Source organism: Mytilus californianus, unplaced genomic scaffold (assembly GCF_021869535.1).
Source record: "Mytilus californianus isolate M0D057914Y unplaced genomic scaffold, xbMytCali1.0.p SCAF_20, whole genome shotgun sequence".
NCBI lineage: Eukaryota > Metazoa > Mollusca > Bivalvia > Mytilida > Mytilidae > Mytilus > Mytilus californianus.
The window spans coordinates 1,749,151-1,763,119 of NW_026262669.1; the positions used below are offsets into that span (position 1 = coordinate 1,749,151).

A 13,969-nucleotide genomic window follows, 5' to 3' on the forward strand; every position below is an offset into this window, starting at 1 on the left:
TTTTTTATCTATCTATGAGGGGCCTGATGGGGGGGGGGGGGGGGGGTCTCATCACGATTCACGAGTTGATTTTTTTGTCAATCACGATTCACAGAAAATAAATTTCCATGATCACGGATCACGAAAATATAAAAAAAAAATCTGTAGAAAAACGGATCACGATAGCGAAAATGCGCCGATCACGAAGAACGAAAATAACCCATCAGGCCCCTCATCTATTTTAGTTTTTTAAGATTTTAGGCAAAGACGCAAAACAAATGGTAGAAATTGTCATTAAAGGGCAATAACTCTTATAAGGAGTCGATTGACGATTTCCGCTATATTTGACTTATTTGAAGATCTTGTCTTGCTGATCAGTTTTGCTGTTTAAAGTTTCTCTCTATCTATTATAGTTTTAAAGATAATAAGCAAATTGGAAAAAAGTTGTAAAATGCGTAATTTTAGGGCAATAACTCTAATAAGAAATTGTCTGACACTTTCGACGTAAATAGGTAGAGCTCAACATTCTGAACATTTTTACTCGTGTCAGATTATCTCTAATAATAGCAGTTTCCAAAATAATAGACGAAACTTACATTTCACATCTATTTTTAGCCATGTCGGCCATCTTGGTTTGCAGGCGGGTTCATCGGACAGATTTTAAAAACTAAATACCCTAATGATGATTTTGGCCAAGTATGGTTAAATTTGGCTGTGTAGTTTCAGAGAAGGTGATCTTTGTTTTAAGTTAACGGACGACGTATTACCAAAACTGACTTAACAGTAAAAGTTAAAATTATACAAAGCCAATACAAAGAACACTATAACGCGTAATTAAGATGATAAACAACGACAGTACCTAGAATCTACTACTTCAAGACCATCAGGTATAATTTGTGAAGTTGGTATTTATCAACAAGGTCTTGATATCTTCCGATGAACTTTTTTAGAAAAAGGACGAGACGTTCTTTGACGTAACCCTGGTTTATCAACTCTCTGCTCAGACACTTATGACGCTTTATAAAATCTGAGTAGTAGCTGCAAGCTGTTGAATAAGTTGGGAAATGTTTATGCCATATGCAGGTGAAGTTGGTATATTGCTGCTAAGATGGGGGGAATTTATAATTTCTAAATTAAAGTCGTCTCGCTTGTCATAGATTCTGGTACTGAGATGACCTCTTTTGTCAAATTCGAGGTGTAAGTCTAAAAATGAGGCGGAGGAAGCCGTGTCTCTTGTTTTTTTAATTTCTAGTTCTGGAGGATATATCAATGGAACCCAAACAATTTCAATTCTTAATGGAAAGAACATCATCAATATATCTGAATGTGAAATCAAATGATCTGGCTTCTTTGATCTTCTTGTTTTTGACAAGTATCTGAAGGAACTCCGACTCATATGAAAATAAGAAGTGGTCAATTTTCGTATTCAATTTTGTAAACAATTGAATTTGTTTTATTATAAACACAATACGAAAAGTAAGGTATAATTATAGACACAGTTTATGGGTCATGGTTATGTCCTATTAAGGTCAAGACAAACACGAATTTAAAAAAAACATTAATTTAACTATTAATTGTCATTACGTTTGTTTAAACTCCCATAATCAAGATTCACATCCACTTGCTGATTCCTAAAATTGCTATCATCACTGAACCCATCCGCTGGGAAAATTGTCATTTTCGATGATTTAAAAGAATACCAGGATTTTGACCTCGATGTTTTCCAGACTATTCCTTTGTAAACGTCTTTAGTTTGGTCTTTATGGAGGTATTTTCCGTTTAGGTTACAGAGACTACATGGTCTGTTCTCCCCATTGAACCACCAACCCCCTTGCCATCCGCCAGTGTGTACACAAGTACTAGAGAGCCGTTTATCGTTGTCCTTGTCAATCGTCGAAAACATCGTGTTGTTGTTATTATGCATGGCATTACCTGTAATTAAAACAAAATCTTAAAAAAAGTCGGGAAAAGCCCGACACTATTAAAAAACAAAAATAAAGATTGTTTTCATTTATACGAGGTATGCACTCCAATCTTTATTGATTGATTATAATGTTTTAGAAAACGGAACGGTCTTGTATATCCCAACTAATACTCAATTCAGGACTTTTCGATGAACATCAACAACAAACATATATATTTCTATTAGATTTCTCAAATACCTTCGACAAAATTTCATACGAGTGGCTCCAATATATAAATAACACATAGCTGAGAGGGTGATAGAGCAGATTGTTACCCCGAGAAAACCATTGTCAACTGAGGCGAAGCCAAGGTTGACAATGTCTTTTCGACATGAAGTATAATAATATAAAATATACCATTACGGAATAAATCTATAGACAACATTGTATACTTCTGGAAGGAGAATCGTCTAGATATAAAGTGGCACAAATTGAAAACGAATAAGTTAATACAAAGCCTCCTCACACAATTTATTTCCTAGAAGTTCAGAAAAAAATTTCTTTGTTAATAAAAAATGAAAAGACAGGCGACGAGCTCGGGATTCTTATTCGGTACGTTAAATCACAAAACTTTTCATGCAATAACTTATAAGAAATATACGAGAAAACATGTATTACGTATAGCACGCTTTGAATTGATTTTATGCAACTATTTGAAAGAAACCGACCCGTCCCAACCGACTTCCCCGACACCATGAGAATCTGGAATGGTCTGCCAAAACTTATTAGTTGCACTATCATTACATTTTTCATAAAGAATGTACAAAACGTCCAGCTCTGCTAGATTTACAATCTTTTACTAAGTCTTATTTTAACGGAGCACTGTCACACTGTAGATAGTTCTTACTTCTCCGTATGGTCAGATCATATTTATTCGTACGTCATATGAATTCGTACTATGCATTCTTTTTCAATGGAAATTGTGACGTCACAGTGCATTCTTAATAGCACGAAATGAGACGAGGATACATATGTTTTTTCTCACAATGAACTTGTACATAAACAGTATGCCAATACTGTACTGAATGGGCGGATTGTACTTCAAAGGAAAAATAATGAAATTACAGTGATACCTAACATAGCATATATATAACAATAATATTATGGGTAACACAACTTTGGCGAATCAGGAGCCGCTTTACCTTCTGGAGCACCAGCGTACGCGTTTACCGCCAGTTTTGGCAAAGTTCGTATTTTTTCATATCATTATGTTCCATATTATTTTGTTAATTTGGCTAGACTTCTAAGTGTCTTTTGGATATTTGTGCATATATTTGGATATTTGTGCATATATTTGGATATTTGCGCGGTTGGGTTCTTATATCATTGACGTAAGCCCCACATCTCCATTTATCTATATCGCTAAACCTGTCGAGTAAGACCAAATGGTTAAATAGGTTATAACACGTAACAGTATAAATGAGTATACACACCAAGATCCCCAGTATAATGGTCTATTGTGAGTTTATAGTTTGAATCTTCTTTACCAACACTAAACTGTCCGTACTCAGCATATCTAACCTCGCCATCAAAATCTTCCAGCTCTATAAATAGTTTGTAGTGCTTTGATGACGTCATTTTGTGGATTTTACTGTTTCCTACAAATAGTACGTATATAGAGGTTGACAAACGATTTCAACTTTCAATTTGGCATGTTCCTGGTTTTCAGCTGTAAAGAACCCTCTGTCCCAACGTATGGCGTTCACATATCTCTATTGATACGTAACTCGCATACATGTCCATGTAATACGGATTTATTAACAGCGATTTGCTCATGATCAGCAGGGCACCTGGTCTTGATCGTTTTGGCGCTTCCAGTTTTGCTTTTTATCTTTATTTGTATATTCATTAAGAATTTACGAGATTTAAACATGGGAAATCTTCTGTTGTCTCTAACTGAAAGATGATAAGGATATTGGTAAATTGTCCAACTGACTACTTTAAAAAAAACTAAGATTCGGGTAATTTTGAGCTTTACATATTGTCACGGTATAGACGTCTGTTAATTGTTGAATACCGTCATGATATATTGTTCTCTTCGGTCAATTGGTTTTTTTTTTTGTATTGTGGGTTGATGTATCATTGACGCTTTACCAAATCTCCGTTATATCATTTTCTTCTCAAGTTAAGAATTGCCATATTATCTTTAATTGATACGAATTATTAGATTGAAAGATGACTTGGGTATACTGCTTTTGATTCAGTGTTTAATGTTGAAAAAAAAAAATTTCTGGGCTTGTAAAAAACGTCAGAAATTAAGGAAACACGAAAGGATTCCAATGAAAATCATACTCTGAAACAAGACACGTGAAAACCGTATGTGGATCTATATGAGTCTTTTTAGTATATTTCGCTGTGTTGTGTCTAACTGGCGTATACCTTACGGAAGTTACGTGTGCTTTTATTTATCTTTATATTGAACACTATATTGATTACCTAGCCAGTGCTCTGCTGAAACGCTACCAAATCCCTGTTTGTACTCATCCCAGAGTCGATCGAAATCTGTGGCACCATTCGTTCTCCTCTGTATTATCTTTGGATATAAAATTGTAAAACGTACATCAAATAGCTTCAGTCGTATGGTTTTAGGGTTGTTGGAAATCTTGCTACTATCAGTGAGAAAATGTTGTAAAGATTAATCTGATAAATGAAATATCTCCTCATTTAGATTGCAACATTTTAATAATGTCGCTCTTTCAAGTTAGCGAAATGTCTTTTAAAGAAATAGTTAGTAAATATTAAATGTAACATTTGAACGATAGACGATGATCGTGTGAACTGTTTAACCTCGTGCTTTTTTATAATTTTTTAAAAGAATTATTGTCCCAATGTCTTGTTTTCAAGTTGACCGTCATTGTAGTCACAAAACAAAGTCAGTTAGTTTTCTCAATTGTATTGTTTCATATTTTTCATGTCGGGGCCTTTTATAGCCAACTATATGTGGTATCGGTTTTTCTCATTGTTGAAGGCCGTACGGTTGCCTATAATTACTTACATCCACTTCATTTGAACTTTGGTGGATAGTTGTCTCATTGGCAATCATACTCATCTCCTTTTTATTATATTCGTATGGCTTAATAATAAAAATAAGAAGATGTAGTATGATTGCCAATGAAAAAACCCTCCACCAGAGACCAAATGAAGCTTTCTTTACAGAATTAAACTATATTTGTCAAATAAAGTTATTATAAATAAAGTTTTGATAAATGGATAAATGAATTAAACAATAATTACTGTCCATCCGCTCCCAGCGATGTCTATTTCACAGTAAACATCAAACTTGTAGACTGTTGTGTACACTCCAGAGGGGCTATCTCTAGGTAGGTCTCCACAATCTACGATGCCTTTCTTTGCTGAAGGAAAGAAAACAAGTCACTTTATATATGTCTCATACAGGATCTTCAATTGGTCCAAGTCGTAAGTGACGTCACTCAGTGACTCTTTACCGTGTGAGTTCATCGTTGTGCAAGTTAGACTGCTTTACTGATAATGAAGACGAAAAGCTTTTGACGTTATTTTTCCATTTTGATTTCGTTCACTTTTGAATTAAGTTAAACTGCTTGACTGATAATGAAGACTAAAAGCTTTTGAAGTTGTTTTTTCCATTTCGTTTTCGTTGAATTATTTCCTGTTTTGGCATTGGAAACGATGCTATTTTAAGTGTTTGTAGTCTTGTTGTTGACATTGGAAACGATGCTGTTTTAAGTTTCTATAGTCTTGTTGTTGACATTGGAAACGATGCTGTTTTAAGTTTCTATAGTCTTGTTGTTGACATTGGAAACGATGCTGTTTTAAGTTTCTGTAGTCTTGTTGTTGACATTGGAAACGATGCAGTTTTAAGTTTATAGTCTTGTTGTTGACATTGGAAACGATTGCTGTTTTAAGTTTCTGTAGTCTTGTTGTTGACATTGGAAACGATGCTGTTTTAAGTTTATAGTCTTGTTGTTGACATTGGAAACGATGCTGTTTTAAGTTTCTATAGTCTTGTTGACATTGGAAACGATGCAGTTTTAAGTTTCTATAGTCTTGTTGTTGACATTGGAAACGATGCTGTTTTAAGTTTATAGTCTTGTTGTTGACATTGGAAACGATGCTGTTTTAAGTTTATAGTCTTGTTGTTGACATTGGAAACGATGCTGTTTTAAGTTTTCTATAGTCTTGTTGTTGACATTGGAAACGATGCTGTTTTAAGTTTCTGTAGTCTTGTTGTTGACATTGGAAACGATGCAGTTTTAAGTTTCTATAGTCTTGTTGTTGACATTGGAAACGATGCTGTTTTAAGTTTATAGTCTTGTTGTTGACATTGGAAACGATGCTGTTTTAAGTTTATAGTCTTGTTGTTGACATTGGAAACGATGCTGTTTTAAGTTTATAGTCTTGTTGTTGACATTGGAAACGATGCTGTTTTAAGTTTCTATAGTCTTGTTGTTGACATTGGAAACGATGCTGTTTTAAGTTTATAGTCTTGTTGTTGACATTGGAAACGATGCTGTTTTAAGTGTTTGTAGTCTTGTTGACATTGGAAACGATGCAGTTTTAAGTTTCTATAGTCTTGTTGTTGACATTGGAAACGATGCTGTTTTAAGTTTATAGTCTTGTTGTTGACATTGGAAACGATGCTGTTTTAAGTTTATAGTCTTGTTGTTGACATTGGAAACGATGCTGTTTTAAGTTTCTATAGTCTTGTTGTTGACATTGGAAACGATGCTGTTTTAAGTTTCTATAGTCTTGTTGTTGACAATGTATTGTTTATATCAATGACCACCATTCCACTTGATATGTTTCTTTTATTATTGCACTTATCGATATGTTGTTGAAGACTTATATTGACATCATTAGACGTCTTGCACTTATTTTATTTTTGATGTTGTTGGGTTGGTGTTCACATGTACTCACAAGATGTTATAGAATATGTAGTTTTAAAAAAGAAAATAAGAAATGGTTGGCCATGCCCTAAGCAAATGTCATGAGCAAATCAACTGGTGCCACTAGATGAGCAAGAGCCACTTAACCTGAGCACCTGAGTTCATACTCAGTTTATGGTAGGATTTGTGTGCCTGTCGAAAATCTGATGTAGACAAACTAACGTTAAAAATGGACAGTGAGTTGTCTACAAATCACTATTTTGACAATCACTTACTTACTTTTACAACAGAAGAGTTTGTGTCACTAGTGCCACTAGTTCCACAGTGAATGTAATTCTTTGACCATACTATGACAATGTATTTCTTTGACCATACTATGACAATGTATTTCTTTGACCATACTATTACAATGTATTTCTTTGACCATACTATCACAATGTATTTCTTTGACCATACTATGACAATGTATTTCTGTGACCTTACTATGACAATGTATTTCTGTGACCTTACTATTACAATGTCTTTCTGTGACCTTACTATTACAATGTGTTTCTGTGACCTTACTATTACAATGTATTTCTGTGACCATACTATTACAATGTATTTCTGTGACCTTACTATTACAATGTATTTCTGTGACCTTACTATTACAATGTTTTTCTGTGGCCTTACTATTACAATGTATTTCTGTGACCTTACTATTACAATGTTTTTCTGTGGCCTTACTATTACAATGTATTTCTGTGGCCTTACTATTACAATGTACTTCTGTGGCCTTACTATTACAATGTATTTCTGTGACCTTACTATTACAATGTATTTCTGTGACCTTACTATTACAATGTATTTCTGTGACCTTACTATTACAATGTATTTATATGGCCTTACTGTTACAATGTATGTCTTTGACCTTACTATTACAATGTAGTTCTGTGGCCATACTATAACAATGTATTTCTGTGGCCTTACTATTGCAATGCACTTCTGTGACCTTACTATTACAATGTATTTCTGTGACCTTACTATTACAATATATTTCTGTGACCTTACTATTACAATGTATTTCTGTGACCTTACTATTACAATGTTTTTCTGTGGCCTTACTATAACAATGTATGTCTTTGACCTTACTATTACAATGTATTTCTGTGGCCTTACTATTACAATGTATTTCTGTGGCCTTACTATTACAATGTATTTCTGTGGCCTTACTATTACAATGTATTTCTTTGACCATACTATGACAATGTATTTCTGTGGCCTTACTATTACAATGTGTGTTTCTGTGACCTTATTATTACAATGTATTTCTGTGGCCTTACTATTACAATGTATTTTGTGGCCATACTATTACAATGTATTTCTGTGACAATACCATTACAACGTTTTGTTGTGATCATACTATTACAATGTGTTTCTGTGACCTTACTATTACAATGTATTTCTGTGACCTTACTATTACAATGTATTTCTGTGGCCATACTATAACAATGTATTTCTGTGGCCTTACTATAACAATGTATTTATGTGGCCTTACTATAACAATGTATGTCTTTGACCTTACTATTACAATGTATTTCTGTGGCCTTACTATTACAATGTATTTCTGTGACCTTACTATTACAATGTTTTTCTGTGGCCTTACTATTACAATGTATTTCTGTGGCCTTACTATTACAATGTATTTCTGTGGCCTTACTATTGCAATGTACTTCTGTGACCTTACTATTACAATGTATTTCTGTGACCTTACTATTACAATATATTTCTGTGACCTTACTATTACAATGTATTTCTGTGACCTTACTATTACAATGTTTTTCTGTGGCCTTACTATAACAATGTATGTCTTTGACCTTACTATTACAATGTATTTCTGTGGCCTTACTATTACAATGTATTTCTGTGGCCTTACTATTACAATGTATTTCTGTGGCCTTACTATTACAATGTATTTCTTTGACCATACTATGACAATGTATTTCTGTGGCCTTACTATTACAATGTGTGTTTCTGTGACCTTATTATTACAATGTATTTCTGTGGCCTTACTATTACAATGTATTTTGTGGCCATACTATTACAATGTATTTCTGTGACAATACCATTACAACGTTTTGTTGTGATCATACTATTACAATGTGTTTCTGTGACCTTACTATTACAATGTATTTCTGTGACCTTACTATTACAATGTACTTCTGTGACCATACTATTACAATATATTTCTGTGACCATACTATTACAATGTATTTCTGTGACCTTACTATTACAATGTGTTTCTGTGACCTTACTATTACAATGTATTTCTGTGGCCTTACTATTACAATGTATTTTGTGGCCATACTATTACAATGTATTTCTGTGACAATACCATTACAACGTTTTGTTGTGATCATACTATTACAATGTATTCCTGTGACCATACTATTACAATATGTAAGTCGTTTTCATGATAAAGGTTGTCTCAATCTTAATAGAACATGTATAAAACACAAACTTACGAATACAGCAAAACAGAGATGTCCAAGTACCATTCATCCTACAAACTAAGAAAGGACGTCCTCTCATGGTGTAACCATCGTCACATTTGTATTTGTTTCCTTTCCCAATATCACGGTGCATACCAAACTTATCAGTACTGGTCGCGTTAGAAGTCATAGGTTCCTCAGCACAGTCTGTGGAGTTTATTAGAATCAAGAAAAAATAATATAAACTCATTTAAAACAACAAAACAGAAAAATTGTAGTGGCATAGTTCCTATTATCAAGGTTGTGAAATATTAGAGGCAGGTTTTAGCTTTTCCATTTTACTGTCGGGAAGTATTGGATTTATTTTTATTTTTTGTAGTTTTAGTATAAATATAACTAAGTATATGTACAACAGTTGTCATAATACGATAAATCACATATATATTTTCCTTCATTTAGATAAAAAAAAAAGATTTAAATTTAATTGCATTCCTGTCTAAAAATTTACATATTTAATAAATGATCTGTGCCGATTGTGTCTTGATATTTTACAATACAAGATTGAGGAAGACACCCGATCTACTTAAATCTCGAATAAGACGATTCAACCTTTTAGAATCTAAAGAATTGTAAATATTACCCAGAATGCATTAGATTCTGAAACGGCAAACTGGAAAGTAAAAGACAGAGAAGCGGAATACATCAAAGGTCATCTAGCATCGAGTTAACAAGTACATGTCAAAGGACTTACATGACTGTATACATATTGGTTGTCCAGCATCGTCCAGTTTACACTGTTTTCCAGCGTCACATTTTACGTCTTTACAATTTCCTGCAAGGTCCTGTAAATTAATAACACACAGTTATGATGCCGATTTTAGTCCACTCAACTCCCGTTCCTGTATGGAATCTTCACTAAGCAAGGCTCAAATGTTGGAACTTTGAGGAAATAAGTTAAAATTCTATGACAGGTTTGTTCTGGACATTGAACAAGATCCGTTTGTTTGTCTTGTACTGTAATGACGTTGATGTATGTAAAACCATCGGCATTAGAGGATAGGTCGAAATTATTTCATATCAGCAGACGACACGATGTGTCTTGCTTAAACAGCGAGCATTGTTTGAAACGCCATTAACTAGTATTAAAAAAAAAGAAAAATACATTGTTTTGTGAAATTCTGTAACTGAGCAAGCAATTAACTTCAGAGAGGGGGGGGGGGGGGGGGTATGGTTTTTTTGTTTGAGTCAGAATTTAGTTTTTCGACGCTATCAATCAAATTATATTTTTCAAAATTGAACACTATAAGGTATGGAGAAAATCTGGAGTCAGAATCTGCTTGAACACAATATTTTGTTTTCATCAAATTAGGGATCAGAATATATTTTTAGGAAAAAACCATAACGTAAGTTTTTCTTTTCTTTTCTTTTTTTTTTTTGGTTGCGACCGAAACGCATTCTTTTTTTATTATACTTAACAAAAAACACTCACAGCCACAGGTAGCCTATTTCAAAAAGTAAAATACACACAGTCAATATAGATCAATATAATATAGGTGTAATGCAGTAACTTACCTTAGACCACGTGATAATGTCGCTATACATACACCCTGTTTCTTCACTGAGAGATTCATTTGACCGTCCAACTACGTCACAAAGTGGCCAAGCCTTCCTATAATTTATACCAAAACATTGTGACGTCACCAAACATTCTTTGACGCACTCAAGCAGACTTTTCCCGCTCAATTGACGTAAAATGTTCTCCTTCCGGCATTTTCCATGTTGCAGCTTTCCGATTGTTTTAATGTTTGGTCTTTTACATTCTACGTCGTCCTTGAAACATACATCATTCAACAGTTCACAGTCATTGCGGTGTATCCAGATAAATATAAGCCCTAAAACTATCCGACGTCTGTCCATTTTTCAAAGTTGTATTTTCAGACAGAACTGATTATTTAAATGTCTGAGTAAAATTTTGAAATTGTCGTCTGAAGATGAATCAGTTATATTTGTGTTCCAAAACGTTTTACAAAATTACTAAATTAGTAATATTATTTTGTTAACTTATAAGTGGTCTTGTTTCTTTTAAAATAACATACAGTGTCAGGCATAATCAATTGACGGTCATATACTTCATTTACATATTCTTCTTCATTCTTTGTAATGTAAGTATATTGCCTTCTTCGAATTCACATCCTTCTGACCTGTCATGTTTCAGACATTCGCATTCAGTGAATGCATAGAAAAGTACTTCGGTTTGTACTTTTCAACTTGATGCCTGCATACGAAACTAAACTAAGGCCTAATTGCATTTTGATAAACAATGAACAAGTTCAGCTTGATTGCACTTTATTAAATAATTTACATGTTGATTATTGATGTCTCATTAAAATGATAAAACTAAATCACCATGGGAGTTTCAAATCTCGTTTTACAAAAATTAATACAAGATAAATTGTTATCATAATGTTGAAAGTTAATATAAAATGTATAACATATACTGGTATTTTATTAGAAACATTGATATTTCATATTGAAAAAGATTATCCGACATACAACAAAATATACAATTAATTCCTTTAAGATACGTCGGAAAAGTGCGCTAAATTATGACATCTGTGTGTCTTTTCCTTTCAGCTATCTCATATGAAGGTTCTTTGATTTCTTTGATTTGTCATTTTAACAGAATTTTTTATCATTGTTTACTGATCCTCCAATCAACAACTTCATTAAATTATTGCTCTAAGAGCTTCGTTACATTTGTGAAATCGATTTATCGAATGTTGTTTAATTTACGACATAGCTTTTTTTCAAATATTACAATGAATCATATCAAATCAGTTATTTGTTTAATATCCAAAAACAGGATTGTCACCAAGACATACAAAATTCAATACTCACAAATAAACAAAATAGAATACTAACAAATATTCCGGGGAAACAGGACATATGTAATGTGAATAATTTAAGATATGGAACTAGCAAACTTTCATCGAAGACATATGTAATGTGAATAATAAGATGTGGTACTAGCCAACTTTCATCAAAGACATTTGTAATGTGAATAATAAGATGTGGTACTAGCAAACTTTCATCAAAGACATTTGTAATGTGAATAATAAGATGATGTAGTACTAGCAAACTTTCATCAAAGACATTTGTTATGTGATTAATAAGATGTGGTACTAGCGAACGAATAATAAGATGTGGAACTAGCAAACTTTCATCAAAGACATTTGTAATGTGAATTATAAGATATGGTACTAACAAACTTTCATCAAAGACATATGTAATGTGAATATAAAGATGTGGTACTAACAAACTTTCATCAAAGACATATGTAATGTGAATAATAAGATGTAGTACTAGCAAACTTTCATCAAAGACATTTGTTATGTGAATAATAAAATGTGGTACTAACAAACGAATAATAAGATATGGAACTAGCAAACTTTCATCAAAGACTTATGTAATGTGAATATAAAGATGTGGTACTAGCAAACTTTCATCAAAGACATTTGTTATGTGAATAATAAGATGTGGTACTAGCCAACTTTCATCAAAGACATTTGTAATGTGAATAATAAGATGTGGTACTAACAAACGAATAATAAGATGTAGTACTAGCCAACTTTCATCAAAGACATTTGTTATGTGAATAATAAGATGTGGTACTAGCCAACTTTCATCAAAGACATATGTAATGTGAATAATAAGATGTGGTACTAGCCAACTTTCATCAAAGACATTTGTTATGTGAATAATAAAATGTGGTACTAGCCAACTTTCATCAAAGACATTTGTAATGTGAATAGAAAGATGTGGTACTAGCAAACGAATAATAAGATGTGGAACAAGCAAACTTTCATCAAAGACATATGTAATGTGAATAATAAGATGTGGAACTAGCAAACTTTCATCAAAGACATATGTAATGTGAATAATAAAATGTGGTACTAACAAACTTTCATCAAAGACATATGTAATGTGAATAATAAGATGTAGTACTAGCCAACTTTCATCAAAGACATTTGTAATGTGAATAATAAGATGTGGTACTAGCCAACTTTCATCAAAGACATTTGTAATGTGAATAATAAGATGTGGTACTAGCAAACTTTCATCAAAGACATTTGTAATGTGAATGATAAGATGTGGTACTAGCAAACTTTCATCAAAGACATATGTTATGTGAATAATAAGATGTGGTACTAGCCAACTTTCATCAAAGACATTTGTAATGTGAATAATAAGATGTGGTACTAGCAAACTTTCATCAAAGACATATGTAATGTGAATAATAAGATGTAGTACCAGCCAACTTTCATCAAAGACATTTGTTATGTGAATAATAAGATGTGGTACTAACAAACGAATAATAAGATGTGGAACTAGCAAACTTTCATCAAAGACATTTGTAATGTGAATAATAAGATGTGGTACTAGCCAACTTTCATCAAAGACATTTGTTATGTGAATAATAAGATGTGGTACTAACAAACGAATAATAAGATGTGGAACTAGCAAACTTTCATCAAAGACATTTGTAATGTGAATAATAAGATGTGGTACTAGCCAACTTTCATCAAAGACATATGTAATGTGAATAATAAGATGTGGAACTAGCAAACTTTCATCAAAGACATTTGTTATGTGAATAATAAGATGTGGTACTAACAAACGAATAATAAGA

General features: G+C 32.8%; 1 protein-coding gene across 1 annotated transcript; it reads right to left on the reverse strand.

The window, feature by feature from the left end:
- Window positions 1-1,399: 1,399 nt before the first annotated feature.
- On the reverse strand, window positions 1,400-11,548 carry LOC127731686 (fibrinogen alpha chain-like). Its single transcript, XM_052240468.1, has 7 exons — window positions 10,852-11,548; window positions 10,031-10,121; window positions 9,313-9,486; window positions 5,178-5,296; window positions 4,380-4,476; window positions 3,377-3,541; window positions 1,400-1,911 (listed from the first exon to the last, which is right to left on the reverse strand). Exons 1-7 carry the CDS (start codon window positions 11,194-11,196, stop codon window positions 1,550-1,552), a joined length of 1,353 nt encoding a protein of 450 aa, XP_052096428.1. The 5' UTR covers window positions 11,197-11,548; the 3' UTR covers window positions 1,400-1,549.
- Between the last annotated feature and the right edge of the window lie 2,421 nt (window positions 11,549-13,969).

What these genes read in the sequence shown, in the direction of transcription:
- LOC127731686 (XM_052240468.1), bottom strand. Translation starts at nt 11,196, where the DNA reads ATGGACAGACGTCGGATAGTTTTAGGGCTTATATTTATCTGGATACAC. An exon ending in ACCAATATGTATACAGTCAT is followed by an intron (nt 9,487 to 10,030) that starts GTAAGTCCTTTG and finishes TAAACTCCACAG; the next exon opens with ACTGTGCTGAGGAACCTATG. An exon ending in CCATTATACTGGGGATCTTG is followed by an intron (nt 1,912 to 3,376) that starts GTGTGTATACTC and finishes TTTTAATTACAG; the next exon opens with GTAATGCCATGCATAATAAC.